This window comes from Momordica charantia (genome assembly GCF_013281855.1).
Source record: "Momordica charantia cultivar OHB3-1 chromosome 9 unlocalized genomic scaffold, Mcharantia_2.0 BLBB01000009.1, whole genome shotgun sequence".
In the NCBI taxonomy this organism is placed as follows: Eukaryota; Viridiplantae; Streptophyta; class Magnoliopsida; order Cucurbitales; family Cucurbitaceae; genus Momordica; species Momordica charantia.
In genome coordinates this window covers 2,932,674-2,948,434 of record NW_028275167.1, presented here as the reverse complement: position 1 = coordinate 2,948,434, position 15,761 = coordinate 2,932,674, and the positions used below count along the sequence as shown (strand labels likewise).

At 36.8% G+C, this 15,761-nt stretch overlaps 3 protein-coding genes across 3 annotated transcripts; 1 reads left to right on the top strand and 2 right to left on the bottom strand.

Moving 5' to 3' along the window:
* Positions 1-1,235: 1,235 nt before the first annotated feature.
* Positions 1,236-1,883, bottom strand: LOC111018639 (uncharacterized). Its single transcript, XM_022294814.2, has one exon. It carries the CDS (start codon positions 1,802-1,804, stop codon positions 1,460-1,462), a length of 345 nt encoding a protein of 114 aa, XP_022150506.1. The 5' UTR covers positions 1,805-1,883; the 3' UTR covers positions 1,236-1,459.
* A 4,957-nt stretch (positions 1,884-6,840) lies between these two features.
* HTA9 (histone H2A protein 9) lies at positions 6,841-11,426 on the top strand. Its single transcript, XM_022296877.2, has 2 exons — positions 6,841-7,076; positions 10,834-11,426. The coding sequence occupies exons 1-2, from the start codon at positions 6,969-6,971 to the stop codon at positions 11,128-11,130; spliced, it is 405 nt and encodes a 134-aa protein (XP_022152569.1). The 5' UTR covers positions 6,841-6,968; the 3' UTR covers positions 11,131-11,426.
* A 45-nt stretch (positions 11,427-11,471) lies between these two features.
* On the bottom strand, positions 11,472-15,506 carry LOC111020254 (uncharacterized). Its single transcript, XM_022296866.2, has 7 exons — positions 14,747-15,506; positions 14,271-14,578; positions 13,436-14,164; positions 12,835-12,963; positions 12,546-12,749; positions 12,267-12,467; positions 11,472-12,038 (listed from the first exon to the last, which is right to left on the bottom strand). Exons 1-7 carry the CDS (start codon positions 15,009-15,011, stop codon positions 11,895-11,897), a joined length of 1,980 nt encoding a protein of 659 aa, XP_022152558.1. The 5' UTR covers positions 15,012-15,506; the 3' UTR covers positions 11,472-11,894.
* Positions 15,507-15,761: the final 255 nt, after the last annotated feature.

Genomic DNA, 15,761 nt, shown 5'->3' with positions numbered 1-15,761 from the left:
AAACATCACCCTCCACGAGACATTATTAAGAGCATGGATTATTCTTTTTTTTTAAAATAGTATACATTATACAATGCAATTCTTTTTTCTTCTTCTTTTTTTTTCTGAGTATTACAATGCAAATTGAAATTAATCATTGAGTTAAAATAATACTTTTCTATAAAAATGTATCTCATTTAAATGACTTAGGCTTTGAGTTAAGTTAATTGAAAAAAAAAACCATATACTAAGGTTTTATTTCTGAAATAACAATGATAGAATTTTAATTATCCAACTATTTTCACATATTGTCGGGAAAAATAAACTATTTATTTGTGCTTAAACAAATTTTCTCAAATAAAAAATAATATTCTTATTTAATAATTTCATATTATTTGTTCTCCAATTGATTTTGAAAACAAAAGCCATATAAACATGAGCATATAAAATATACATACCTAAAATCATTTTATTTGAATCCAAACACACTTGACTATACAACCATCACAAACATAGCCGAGTAACAAATAATTCTTCTTTTAACCATCATAGATGATTCATTGATCCAAATTGATTAAGGTTACTTGAGAGGAAATAAGGTCAGGTGGCTGCCTTTCCGACTTTCCGAGGTCGAAAGTTCAAAACTTATTTAAAAAATAGATGTTAGGACTTTTAATTAAAATCTTAATATAAAATTTTGTCTATCTTGAAATATTATGGTAAAGTTGTGATGGAAAAAAATTAAATAAAAGTTAAAATGAGGGACGGGAATAATCACTTCTATAGATCAAAATAGATAGAAAATAGTATTTAAATATTTTATTTAAAATATAGCTCTCATAAAAGAACAACAATTGTAATATTCTCTCCCTGGTGAAACAAGGATTCTGTTTATCCGAAACTAGATCCTTCACAGTACAGAAGAATTATCTTAGCTTCCTCTTCGTTTTACGACTAGTCCAATTAAGATTAGAACTTAAACAGCGAAAGAACTATGGCTAAAAATTATGTAAATTATCCATTAAGATGATACTTAAAAATCTCATTAACTCAAATCCTTTTTCGACTCCATTAAATTTACCTCCGTGTAGAAATCGTTAGGGCAGGGAGAATACATTTGATTTTGGTAATCATTTTAATTGTTTAATTGTAGAATAACAACGGCCGGCGTGGATTTCAAGGCCGCCGGCATCAAGATGTGTGATCTACCTCTACGACGCATATAGAATGAGAGTAAAATCAGAAAACAAAGTCCAGAATCAATCGTCGTCAATCAACAATCAGACGCAAAATAGTTGCATTTCGTTTTGCAATCTACACAATGATCTTGAAGGCAAACGAAGAGGTAAATTTATTCGGAAAGAGAGATTCGCCTTCTTCCCCCAAATTAGGTCGTTTCGACGATTTACAAAAGAAAAAAGAAAAAGCAGTACAGATTTCGAAAAAAACATTACCTCACTGCGTAAGCAAGCTCGTAGATCTAATTCTTGGCTGATCTGTCCGACAAATCGGAGGCGAGACGCGACGCGATCGCGGAATGGTACATAATATCATGGAATGTGGAGCTCTCCAGCGTCTTCATGCGGAGCAGCTTCGCCTTCTCCTCCGTGAAGCAGCCGGGCGTGAATCTGGATCTCACTCGTCCGGTCTCGTGCTCCGGCTCGGCGGCGGAACCGGCGACGTAGTCCGGCTCGGACGACCATCCGAAGATCGGCGACCACCACTTCGGCGCGGCGGCCTTCCGGCGATTAGGCTCGGATTTTGCAGAGGAAGAAGAAGAAGCTCTGATCGGAAGGGGGTGGAAAACGGGGAGATTGGTCGCCATTGGAGAGGCAAAAACTCAGAAGGGTAAAAAGATTGGGAAAGTGAAAGAAAGAGAAAAAGGAGGATAAAGATAAAACGATGAAATATACGGAAGACGGTATTTAACGGAGGAGCGGAGGTGGGTTTTGATCTGGTGCTTCAGAAGCACGTGAAACTGTCTGAAGGACTGGGAGGGTTGACCAGAAGGGTATAATGGGAATGAAAATTTGAAAGTAAGGCGTAGGAAGCGGAAGAGAGCGGGAAAAAGGGGTGGAAGTGGATAAGGTTGGTGTACGTGGAGGTGCGCATAGGATGACGTGGCGTGGGGCCCACTCCACTGTACTAATTAATATTATTATGAAGGTGGTGCATTTTGCTTTTTGAGATTTCGGCTACTTTTGCGAACTTTTATTTGACTATTACGTTTGGGGCCCACCACGCCAATAATATTAGATTGTTTTTTCATTTTTTTCCCAACAAAAATACAAATATATAATTTTTTTCGAGGGAAAACAAATATATAATTGAATGATGTGTAATGGAAAACTTTTGGTATTATTGTTTGATTGTTTGCTAAATCAACACCCTTAAAAATGTGGGATCAACATAATAAAATAATATATTATGGTGTGCCAAATAATTGTACTAAAAAAATGATGTGCGAAATGGTAAATGGTAAGATTATGGATTCCGATGAAAGAAAAAAAAAAGTAAATTTGAGTTAAATTATAAATTTGATTTTTATGGTTTGAGTGGATTTTTCAATGTCCGTGATAGTTTTAAAATCTTTTATTAAAATATTAGTTTGATTTCGTTTTGGTTCATTTTTGTCTATATATTTTTAAAACGTTTATTTTGATCAATGTAATCTTAATTTTGGTTATTTTAGTCTATATCCTCTCAAAACGTTCGTTTTTGTTACTATACTTTAAAAAGGTTTCCTTTTTAGTCTCTTAATTCTATTTTTATTCTTATTTTTGCTATCACAATTTCAACATGACAATACATCCAATATTTTTCTTGAGATGTAAGTATAATTTTATATTAAAATATTTCCAGAATTTTTGTACAAAATTTGCAAATAAAGACAAAAATAGTCACCATAGTAGGACAAAATATTTGAAAAGTATAAGAACTAAAATGAACAAAAATTAAAAGTAGAAGAACCAAAATAAACATTTTGAAAGCACATAGACCAAATTGAACCAAAACTTAAAAGTACATAGACGAAAAGTATTTTAACCTATAATTTTCTATTTTATCAGTTCTTATAGTTTTAATTTGGTCTGTATGGAGTTGTCACACTTCTTCCAATTTGTGTTTTTTGTTACCGTGTTTAATATGAGATACGGTTTTTTTTTTTAATGTTTTCTGGTTTGAGTAATTGTGTTAGCTACTTATAAGTCATATTAGAGATTTGGATTTGAGTATAAAAAAAAAGGTAGATTTTTCTATTGAGTAAAAAATAATTTTTATTAACTACAATAAATTATTAACTACTTTTTAGTAGGGATAGGAATAGTGCGGGGTTGGGGTCATCCTCATCCCTGCCGCGTTGGAAATTTTCCCCATCCCCACCTCCGTCTTTTAAATTTTAGGATGGGGATTTCTCGATCGGGAATGGGTTTCCCGCGAGATACTGTCCCCGATATATATACTTTCATTTGTTAGTTTTTTTTAGAACAACATTGGTTAGTTTTTGAAAAGGATCTATAAAAAGAATTGGACTACTACTCATACAAGAAGAAATTGGAGTTAGACTTTTTGTTAAAAAGTTATAAAAGTATATATAATAAATCATATATATTTATACTACTATATATAAAAATATAAAATATTAATAAGATATTAAACGGGCAGGAACGGGGAGGGAGACGGGGCAGGACCTCCCCCATCCCCACCCCATCCCGATGGGAACCCAAATAGAATCCTTGGTTTGACCCATCCTCGATCAAATCGATGATTCTCGACCCGACTAGATCGAGTACTGTAGGGATCAGGTCCGACGAGTTTTTTTTTTTTGTCATCCCTACTTTTTAGTTCTAACTAAACTTAAATTTTTAGAATTATGGAAACCATATTGAGGCTGAGTGTGAATGGTAAGTACTGAATTATAACTCTTAAAATCATAAGGATTAAATTATAAATTTTGGAATTTAACTTTAAATCAACTAAAATTGGTGAACAAACCGTAACTAATTAGTTGTTATTAAAAAACTTTAACTTCACAAAATTAATATTTTTTATATAAAAAATATGGGTGAATATTTCAACCATCAACCTATAAGTAAGTTAAATTATTCATGTTTTAACTAGTTTTTTTTTTTTCAAACATGCTACGTTACATGAACGAGTGAGAATTTGAACCTACAACTTTTGAAGAACGTACAGATGTCTTGAGTGTTCGACTATATTCAAGTTGACCCTTAATTAATTAAATTGTGCTTAAATAGTAATAACTTAATTATAATTATTTTCTTTTTAAGTTTAAAAAGAGAGGGAGGAATTTGAAGTTTTGACTTTTGAAAAACTAAACAATGCTTTGATCATAAGAACTATTCTATGATTATAGTAATATTGCAATTTCTTGGCAATGTTAAAATTTGATCAATATTCCATATTAAAAATATTTAAGAATTATAGACTAACGACTACACTAGATATGGTATTCAACAAAAGTTGTGAATGGTAAAAAGTGCTAGAAAAAAGATTAACTGCCATAAATGCTTAAAGTGCAACTCTGATGGAAAAAAACGATAATTTTCAAATTTTTATAAATCTATAACCATTTAAAAATGTCACGAAAATTGAAATAAATTTATTGATTTAACGACACTTAAAAATTGTCATTATATGATTGAGGCGTGATTTTGACGGGAAAATAGAGATCTACGAATTTTTCCATTATTTGTAACATTTTTTTAACTGTATTGGGATTCCATGACAGTTAAAAAATGTCATAAAATGCTGGAGGCGCAATTTTAGTAAGAAAACACGGAGTTTTTCAAATTTTCGTACATTTATGACAATCTTTAAGCATCACGAAACGTAAAAAAAAAGTTGATATTTATATGACACTTAAAAGGTGTGGCAAAAGGTTTGAGGTGCTTTTTTTTTTTAGGGAAAGACGAATATTTTATAGATTTTTTTCGTCCTTTGTGACGTTTTTTGGATGTCACGAAAAGTGGAAAGAAATCCATGACTAATTTTTATTAAAGAGTAGAGATTTTATAACTATCTTTTAACGAATTTACAAATGTGCAGTTCTCACTTTTCTAAGGTACTGAAGTGAATTTCACATTTCTTCCGACACCTATAATTTGTCACCCCCACGAAGTAGAAGTTCTACCTCTATCAATAAAAATGGTTTTATAAAAACCACCTTGTTTTTTAGCTACAACAAAACACTATCTCTTTGATTCATTAATTAATTTATAAGAATACTTACATTTATCAATATTTTTTATACGAGAATGACATCGTTGTCGGTGCTCTAACAAAGGCTCTTCCCACATCCTATTTGCCTCTTCGAGTGGAGTTCTTCTCAATTTTAGAGGGCGTCCAGCTTGCTTCGCAGCTTAATGTCAATTAGATTGTAATCGAGTTAGACTATTTACTTGCCGTAAAGATGATTTATGGAGACATTAAAAATATCGACGAATAATGGAACATGGATAAGAGATATTCGTATTGTTCCTTCTTCAATTATTAGAGAAATACTTTGCGAACACATTTCTAGAAAGGCTAATTTCTCATCTCATACCATAGTTTCCCAAGCTGTAATTTCCACAAACTCGAGTATGAGTTATTTCTCTCACTTTTTCAATTGGTTTCTACAAGATGTCAGAAGGGATTCAGCATGCAGTCCACGTTGTAAATTTTATGTTTTTAACAAATTTTGTTTATTCCTGTTAAAAAAAAAAGTTTTTCTAATAATATTAATATGACAACAAATCAAGTTAGAGTTTTTCGGTCTCTTTAACAACATTATATTACAATAGATTTTGAGCATAAAAAACCTAAACTTAATTGACATATCGATTTAATATATAGTAAGGAATCATTTCATATACTCAAAATTCTGTAAAATAGATTTTGAGCATATCTCTTTTTTTTTTGTTGGGAAAATAAAGCATTCATATATTTATTATTTTTCATTGTTAAATTTTTGATAGCTAGGCTAAATTTCTGTATCAATAACATGTATTGATGGCGAGTTTTGGAGGGTTCTACGTATCATTCGAAACAGAGTGTCATCGGACAAATGAGTCTGTAACAACGATCATCGGTGTAGTGTCCTACTTAAATAGCTTCGATGCTCAAGTTAGTAATCAAAGTAAAGATAAAAGAGCACCTTATGGGATGAGTGACAAATTTTTTAGTGGTGGTGGTCTTCCCCATTTACAAGTGTTCCTGGCCAACCAGGGAGGACACTTGTACATGGTGCAGCGGTGCTGCTCGCAGTAACAGGGTGTAGACGGTCAGGCAAGGACATTATTGATGCACGGTGGACATTCTAACACCCAGCAATCAATCTATCCTTTATGCAAACCGTCATCTACATCACGCAACACGTCTACCGCCTAGCAGACGTGCAACCTTCGTCCTCCTCGCTCGTATGGTCCTCTTCCTCGGTGGTTTCACTTACACCTGTCATCCCTAGAACCTCACATTTTAGATACTCGAGTTTCTCCCTCAACCATATATACTGAAAACTTTTTAAACTCCAATAGCTTTAGATACAAATGGTAAAGTTCAATAACCAACCAACGTTGTAATCTAACCTATATTATCGCTTCTAAGTACTTAAAAAATGCATTTTCACGTTTTCACATTTTCAAGGTTTTTTTTCTTTTTTTTTTTCCAAAAACAAATATAAAAGAAGGCGCTCGTGCATAAAAATTGGATTTTATTTTATCAAAATCACAAAAACCAAAAGGAATGAACGGGAGTGTACAAAGGGACGGGGTAGTAATTTTGGAAAAATCGGAAGGGCATTTTGGTAAAAAAGGGTGAGAAAAAACTGAATCTCGAAGTCTTCGTCGAGTTATCGAGGGGGGTATTACTTACTTTTTATCTTCCCTCGCTCGCCGTCTCCCTTATCGGTTCTTTTTTCTCTCTTCGAAAATCCGTCTTCCAAATTCCTGCACTGAAAGGGAGAGGAACCCTAATTTTTTGGCTGCAAAATGTCGGGGAAGGGAGCCAAGGGTCTGATAATGGGCAAATCTGCCTCCAACAACAAGGACAAGGATAAAAAGAAGCCCGTTTCTCGCTCCTCTCGCGCTGGTCTCCAGGTCTCTCTCTCTTTCTCTACTCTAAACTTGTGTTTCTACGTTATTTCTATGGGTCTTGTGTGGATCTGTGTGTATGTCGCTTGTTTGAGGCCCATGCTTGTTTGACCGAGAAAGCTACAATTTTTTCTAATTTAGATGCGTTTCGAGATTTCCAAGCCTCGGAGTTTAGACATTGGGGGGTTTCTTTAATTTAAAATTCTCGCGTGGAGACGTATATAGTTGTTTATTACAGATGGGTCCTCTCTGCTCCCCGTGTTTCTTGGTTTCGTCTCTGTTGAGTAGTATATGGCGACTTCTGAGTTCGTTTTGTCATGGGTTTTGGTTTGTGGAGCAGAAGCAGCATGAGATCGACTATGGTGAATGTTTTGGAGGTGGGTCGTCTGAGAATCTTTAGTCGGGCAGCTCCATATCCTTCTATTTGATGTTAGAAGTAGGTGCATGCTGTAGTATTCGGTAAGAGTTGCTGTGGGACCCCTTTAAGGACATTTTTCTTTTGTAAATCTTGGTTAGTTGTGTTATTTGGTGGCTGGAGAAGTTCTCCTGCAACTGAGGTGATGAAACGGTTGGAAAGAATGGCTGTAAGACTAAGACTAACATTGTTGTACGTCGAGAGTTGATTGAAGTATTCCAAAACAAGTTAGGTATTAAGCATGTGTACAATATTAATAGAGTAGTCATTGGTTCACAGTTCTCAAGGAAATTAGAGAACTTGTTAGTGGTGCTTTGTTGCTTACCTACTGATAGTGATAGAAACCAAGGCATTGAACTGGAAATTGTGTTGAAAACTTGAAAATCATAAAAATACAGCAAATATCCAAGTAATTTGAGAAACTCAGGACAATTCTTAACTGCCCTTTACTAACTAACTCTTTAGTCAATGACTTATATGCCCTTAATATCATAATAATATTTCTATTCTAACATCTATGATCTATCTTAGTGGTATTGAAATACACTTTTTCCCCAAGGTGTGTTTGACCTGATCTCCCGATGAAAATTAAAGAATTGTATACAGAGCACAAATAAAGAAGTGTTGAAAATTTTTCTCCCATCTCTCTCTTTGTCACTCTTATTTTTGTAACTAAATTCAATCCATTCCTCTAGTCCATGGGTACAATCCTCCTCGAGATAGAAAACTAGTTGGCTGTTGCAAATAATCTGTAATAAAATGCTCGGGCCAGAACTTAGTGTGTTATAACATCTAGCCTTTGAACTCTTCAGGACCTAGTCTTATGATTCTCAACAATTCTTTTTAAATTTGGCCTATGGAGAGGTGGTTGTGTCCCAAACTTCACCAGCCCTGCCAATGACCCAACTTTCCTCTACGATCTTGATTGTAGGTTCTTTCCTCCTCTCCCCTTCCTATTTCCCTCCTTACTTTCTTGACCAACCTCATCCAGACCCACCTCCAAAGCTGCCATCTTCTCATCCCTTGCTTCAATATCAATGATGCTCTAGCTAGTAATCTCCCTTCTCACTTGCATTGTTTCTGCCTCCATTGCTATAATATCTTCCTCTCTAAAACTTTCTTGATTGTGAGAAGGTGTGTGTGCATTTAAATCAAAGGCAGGGTTTCTTTGACCTCTCTCCCTTTTCTTCATATCTCCTTATTTCGTTGTTGCCTTGCCAACATGCTTCCTGTTCCAACCATGCTTTCTGTTGGTTGCAGAGACCTTTAGATTTGTTCCTATTTTCATCAACTATTTTTCTTGCTTCTATTGTGTTTCTTTTTTCACGGCAACTGCTCAATCGAGCATCCACTCCATGCCAATCCACTCCTTGCCTTGCACCACTGCCCCTAGATGATTTTTCTTCCTTTGGTATGAGTATGAGTATGTGTTGTATTAGCCTGGTTTGTGTGGTTTTTGAAACCTTTTGTGAGGTGGTTGATTGTATTATCAAAAACAAAAAAAACTCCCTTTAGTTTGATTAAAGGAAGACATTATTACCCTTATAAGCGATTCTTTTGTTAGGTGGCCCTTTTGGCTATCTTGTGGAAAATTTTTCTCTAGAGGAACAAAAGAATTTTTCAGGGCATAGGAGCTGGGAGGAGGTGTGAGCCTTGGCCCTTGGCCCACTTTTATGGCTCCCTTTGAGTATAGTCTAACACTAAACACTTCCGTAGTTAATTTTCTTTCTAATTCTTAAGAATTAGCGTCTCTTCATATAGTTTTGTTGTTCATTGTTTTGTAGCTCCCTTTTGGTTTAACCTTTTGTTTTCATCCATCTGAATGAGATTTTGGTTTCTCGTCAAAGTAAGTGTGGAAGATAGATTGTATGGAGGACTTATATCATGGTATGGAGAATGTGGTGGGTTTTATCACTGCAGAACAAAAGCTTTCCCTCAACCAGGAGAGGAAGGTTAAGGTCTAAATAGTGCCCCCAATTGAAATATTGCTGGACACTTCTGACTATCTTTAATAATGAAGCCAAGCTTTAAGAGGATTTTAGAGTATATTCAATGCTTTGCAGAATTTTTTTGTAAGCTTTTAGGGGATGAGGGCTAGCTAACCTTTCTTAGACGTCATTGCAGGTATTCATTGTTTGGAAGATACTTTAAATCTTTCATTCAAAGCTTTTTCTTGGCTTATGTTTACCTCAAATGACCTCTTGGTGCGGTAGCCAAAATTTGTGAAAATTCAGTGACTGATGAAGTTGTGCAGCGTTTGCACTAGAGTATTGGATACCTGTATCTTTCAAAAATCAAAATATGGAAGACTAATGGAGATCCAAGCTGTTTTAACCAATATTCTTACACTGCCTTCTAAACTTTCTACCAATGACAGTGTTGGCGAATAAGATTATGAGGAACTTTTTATGGAACTGGAAGTTGGCATCATAAGGTTGAAAAATACAGCTTTGATCTGCAAATGGTCATGGAGACATTTGATCAAAGAACACTCTAATTGTGGCATAAGATAGAACATCGTTGAAAAATATGTCTAGAAATCTTTTGGGTCTTAACGACAGTGGTTTAGTAGAAGTTATTGGTCATCAGTCATAAAAAACTAGGAATGACTATTAAAGCCAGCCTAGATGTCTGTGGGAGATGGTAGAAGGTTTAAGCTATGGATGGACAATTGGAGCAAATGATGGAACTCTGAATTTTTAATTTTCAAGGCCGTACAACATTGGTTCTAGATTGGTCAAGAAGCAGATTATTTTTTACTATAGCCTGTGGATGGCGTTTTCAGTCCTTTTAATTTTTTTAATAAAGATCCTTCTTTTACGATTCAATTCAATTGGAGAATTTTATTATATTTTGATTTTGGTAGAGGTTACCCTCCTGATTCTTCTTGTGCTCTTTGGATTGCCAACGTACTATTTCGTATCACGAGAGGACTTAAGAAAACTTGTATTGAAGCTGTGTGTATGTGGATAAAACTAATTTAGACTTTTGATATCGTATTGGGAATTTGGGCGTGACGTGATCGGTAAACAATGTTGTCTTTTTGGCCAGTGATGTTACACACCATTGAGGAAGTGGTTCAGTGCATACATATATATATGTAGTTTATCTGCCTAGTTAAGCTTTTATTGAGTTTTGTCATAAATTTTTCTTGCTTTCTTTTTGTTTTCTTAAATCTACTTTTCTCATTTTGATCAGTATGCAACTTCTGTCTAGTGGCTGGGTTGATAATGTCAATGAAACAGATGAATATGCGGCGTTTGAAAATTTTCAAGGACTGCTTTTCCCTCTTTAAATTTTCTTGCATTTCTCACTGTTTTGCCATGGTGTTGGATTTGCCTGATGCAGTTTCCAGTGGGTAGGGTTCACCGGCAACTGAAATCAAGAGTTGCTGCAAACGGACGGGTCGGGGCCACAGCAGCTGTATACACAGCAGCAATCTTGGAGTACCTGACTGCAGAAGTGTTGGAGCTGGCCGGGAATGCAAGCAAGGATCTGAAGGTGAAGCGTATAACACCGAGGCATTTGCAGCTTGCAATAAGAGGAGACGAGGAGCTCGACACACTGATCAAAGGAACCATTGCTGGGGGTGGAGTCATCCCTCACATCCACAAGTCACTCATTAATAAATCCTCCAAGGAATAGGTTGTCTCAGTTAGTCTACTTCGGTTTTTTTTATGTTCAATCTTACAGTTTAGCTGAGTGTCATATGGTTGTCATGTGTCTTTGTCGTGTGTCTAATTTAGTGTCACATTATGATCTACTTTTGTGATATTGCTCTATCCATTTGGTTGGGGGAGGAGATATGATATTTTTCTCGTCTTGTAAGTTCTAAGATCAAAATATTTAATTTTTAGAGTCTGTTTTCTGACTTTGTGTTGCGTTGAGACCACTATCCATCCATATTACCCCAATGTAATTGACTTCTCATTATTCATTCATCTTCCTCTATGCCACTTCTATTTACCATTTCCATTCAACGTGTGTTGGATAAATTGATTGGGATTCGAAATCTAATCAATGTCTAGAACAAAAAATGTACAAATTATAGGGGGGTTATCTGCACAACACATGGTGGGAATAACAATATGGTTCAGAGAAAAGAGAATGGGAGAAGGGGAAAGACAGACTCTACAACATACATAGGACAACCCTTGTGGACTTTTTGGTTTGGTTGGGGGATGATAAAAAGGGCCTCAAAAACTCAACCCAAAGAAATGACTTTTTTTTGCCTATTTTCTTGTGGGTGATGGTTCTTAGATAAGAAGAAAAAGAGAAAAAAAGGGTCTAAAGGAGGGATGGAGGGAGGAAAAGGAACCCAACCCTGGTGTGCTGATGGATTGCGAATCTATCTATCTTGTTTTTTTTAATCTATAATTGAAGAAAGGAGGATGGGGGGACTGTTTGTATTATTGGATGGTGATGGTGGTGGTGTTGTCGGAGGAGTCGGGCTTCTGCAAAATTCTGGAGATGAAGGGTGAGAGTGCAGCGAGTAAGGCGCTCGGGCATTCCTCGTGTGGAAGATGTCCGCATCCAGATATCGTTATAAGTCTCTGCAAGCATGCATTACCATTTATAAATAATCTCGTAAACATTGATTCATTCAAATAAAACTATGACAAAAACTAAGTTTTTTGTTAGATGTGGAACATGAACTTATATCTCAGTCTATATCTAATATTTGGTACAATGATGAAAGTATAGAAATGATCATAGTTGTAATTTTGGTTGGTTTTAAACGAGATAAACGGAACTAGTAGAGAGGAGGGAGAGAGACGTACAGAATTACGGAGTTTGAAAGCCAATGCTTGAGAAGTGTTGAGAGAGACGAGAGCATCCTCAACTCCACCCACGACGAGCACTGGCATCTCTTCCACCGCCTTCAACAACGCTTCCGCATTTTGCGGAGAGAGAAACGTCTCGTAAGACAATCTCGCTATCTCATGCAGCGCTTCATCCCACCCTTCCACACACAGCGGCGTCTGCTTCAACATCATATCTATCATTCCAATCATCTTGAAACTTTTGGGGGTATATATAATGAATGTAATGTATGTTACCTTATAGAGATTTAGGACCTCGGTGGTTAGCTTGGAAGCATCGTACCAGGCACGGCGGTTCACCACTTGAGTTATTTCAGTTCGCAGCAGAGGCCGAACCAGGTGCTTCTTCCCCAGCGATGTTCTCAGCAGAATCCTCGCGAACCCAGGAACCACCTCTCTTGATAAGCTCACACTCAGCAACACCACCCCTCGAATCCAAACCTGCACCCAAATTCACAAACTTCTCAATTCTATTTTTCCACTTAACCAATTTAAATTTATCATTCAACAACTTCAAAATTTATACATTGAATGCGTTTATTGATCCTCTAAGCCTTTCCGCTGCCTTGAGAGCAAGCACACCTCCGTCGTCGTGACCCACTAACACCACCGAAGAAAACCCCATCTCCGAGCAAAATGAAAGCAGCAACTCCACCTGAAAATAACAGCAGCCATTCATTTCATATTCCATACAAGAAACCCAATTCACACCAACAACATATACCTATTTTCTTGATTAAAACAGACCCGATACCATCTTTTGTTCATTTATCCCATCAATTATTGTCTATGTAAACAATAATTTAAAAGCCACATGTGATGGCTACATGCAGATTTCCAAACAAATTTCGGGTAAACCAACAAAAATAGGATTTGAGGCAGTTATTAAATACTGGAGACAGAAAACACAGGAAGACAATTTTACAACAGCAAAGTGAGATCTATACTTCAATAGTAGACCCTTCCCTTTTCACTGTAAAAGACAGTAAAATTGCAGAGTGCCCCAATCACAAGCAGTAACTCTACAGGTCTCTGCCAGAAAAAAGAACATGCAGAGCACCCAATCAATTACAACCAGAAGCTCTACAGGCGCTACAAAAAAATGAAAAATGCATGATTTTCATTACCTGACTTTCAAGCTTGTAGGGATTAGGCAATTCTTTTTCTTCCCAGTCTTCAGCACGGAGCCTTGAAGTTAATCCCCAACCGGGCCGATCGTAAGCAGCAACTTTGCAACCGGTCTGCCTTGCAAGCACCCCCATCACATGTCTCCATGAGAACACTCCTCCTCCAAAACCGTGCACCAAGACGATGCCGAATTGCCCATTACTCTCTGAGTTGCCATCTAAGCTACCTTTGCACATTTCCTCTTCTTCAACTTCGTCTAGGCTTATCACAGGAATTTCATCACAAAGAACTGGAGAAGTTGTTGCAGAGCCATCCAATAGTGGATCATAGAGAGATGAACTGTGAAACTGATTGCTATAGCTTCTATGGATATTGTGTTGGTTTTTTGATAAGACGCTAAATGGATGCCTGTCAACTACTGGCCTCCCCATGGCTTTCTTTGGGGAGTTGCAACTATAGCTAGGTGGTTCGAGAAAAGCAGCAGAGGACAATGACCGCGGTGGTGACCGGGGCAAGCTGATCTTGTAATGGATGGTAAGCCCTTGGCATGTGATGAACAAACTATCGATGTCAGCGAGTAATCTAACTGGAAGCTCGCTCTCATCCCGGGCATTGCCTGAAACTTTCCACTTGATTTCACTGTCACTCTTTGGAGTTCTTGATCCGCAGGGAGTGGGAGATCGAGGGATCTTCTGGTAGCCAGAGAATACATTTTTGCAAGAAAGGGTCTGCCAAAGTAAAATTGGATGTTTATGAGAGCAGGCTCCACTACAGGTTTATAAAAACAGGAATGAACAAGCCATTATTTTTGTAGTTAAAGATTTGAAAACTTACAGCTTCTGGGTCAACTCGATGCAACAGAAGCTTTCTACGTGCTCTGCAGCTTGTTCTGTATGCCACCACCGTATGTCCAAGGGCAAAGGCTACTGAAGACAAGAACAAAACCGGCATCCCCCATGATTTCTTTAAATGAAGCTTCTGCCTAGAGGGGGAAGATTGGGCTTCAGCCTCGATTTGGGAGTTTACTGTAAAGACACAAACCTTGATAGAAAGAACAAGAATGGAGATGAAGGAGCATAAAGTCACTGTTCCGAGGTAAGGGCCATTGGAAAGAGCAGGGCCATCACACATTGAATAAACGCCTGCAATCAAACAGCATAAACATTACCAAAATGCCAAATCCGGTGACAATCGAATTAACGCACAATTATCTAATCCCTCTCATTTCTCAACAACCCAGAATACAATTTGAAGGGAAAATGGTTTAAAATTGAAGAAATAGAAGGATGATCGGGAAATCGGGATCATACAGATAATAATGAGAGATCTGATCATGGAAACAAAAGGGATATCAGTCAAAGAACTTTTGAAAGCGTATCGACGCAAATGCTCTTTGAAGCCGTAGCACCGAACGCACGTAAAGCTGGAGATCAAAATACAGGGCACCAAAATGTCTCCGATGGCCACAAGAACGGGCAACGACGACACGAGAAGGGACGCCAACATCGCCACCATAAAGAACAACGTCCTTAAACATCTCCGAATCTTATCGACAAAAAACCCGCCCTTCGCCATCAATTTGAGCCCTAAAACAGACGAAACCAACAGCCCCCTTCAACGCTCCAATTAATTCCAAATGCCCCCGATTGATCGGACAAATCTCGTCTGAAGAATAACAAAAAGAAAAATTATGTGGGATTCCGAGAGCACAGTGAAACCCTAGCCGGCGGCGGCGAGGTTAAGAACCCATCTGCAGGCGGCTTATCGGCCATTTCCCGGCGACGACTGGGAGAAAAGGCGAGATTAACAATCATATAGAAGCCGGAAAAATTGGGTGGAAGCCAATAAGAACGCCATGGACGGAAAATGGCCAGGGCTTCAAATGGATCTCCTTCTCTTGCAGGAGAAAAAAAAAAGACGAGAGGAGATCAGTAAACAGGACAATGAAATGAAACTTTGAAATTAAAAATTAAAAAAATAATAAAAAATTCTCTTTTTCTTTTGTGTGCGTTTTCTGAATGATTTTGGATTTTGAATTCCGACTCTGTCTCTCTCCTCTCTTTATAATATTTTATTTTAAGCTCTGCATTCACTCACAGAGATAAATATTTATAAATTTTTGAAAAAAATAATATTTGAAAAATTAGGGATCCTTAGTAAGCATCGTGAAAACCTTCTGGATTAATAATATTAATAAGACTAAATTACAAAAATATCCCTGGACTTTGTATTTGTTTCAAAAATATTCCTCACGTTTTAAGAGTTTCAAAAACGTTTCAAAAATATCGTTTGAGTAAATATTTGTTGATATTTTCAATTGAAAGT

Coding starts and splice junctions, on each gene's coding strand:
- HTA9 (XM_022296877.2), top strand. CDS start 6,969: ATGTCGGGGAAGGGAGCCAAGGGTCTGATAATGGGCAAATCTGCCTCC. Junction 7,077..10,833: donor CCTCTCGCGCTGGTCTCCAG/GTCTCTCTCTCT, acceptor TGCCTGATGCAG/TTTCCAGTGGGTAGGGTTCA.
- LOC111018639 (XM_022294814.2), bottom strand. CDS start 1,804: ATGGCGACCAATCTCCCCGTTTTCCACCCCCTTCCGATCAGAGCTTCT.
- LOC111020254 (XM_022296866.2), bottom strand. CDS start 15,011: ATGGCGAAGGGCGGGTTTTTTGTCGATAAGATTCGGAGATGTTTAAGG. Junction 12,750..12,834: donor GATCAATAAACGCATTCAAT/GTATAAATTTTG, acceptor ATTTGGGTGCAG/GTTTGGATTCGAGGGGTGGT. Junction 12,468..12,545: donor AGGTCCTAAATCTCTATAAG/GTAACATACATT, acceptor ATGTTGAAGCAG/ACGCCGCTGTGTGTGGAAGG.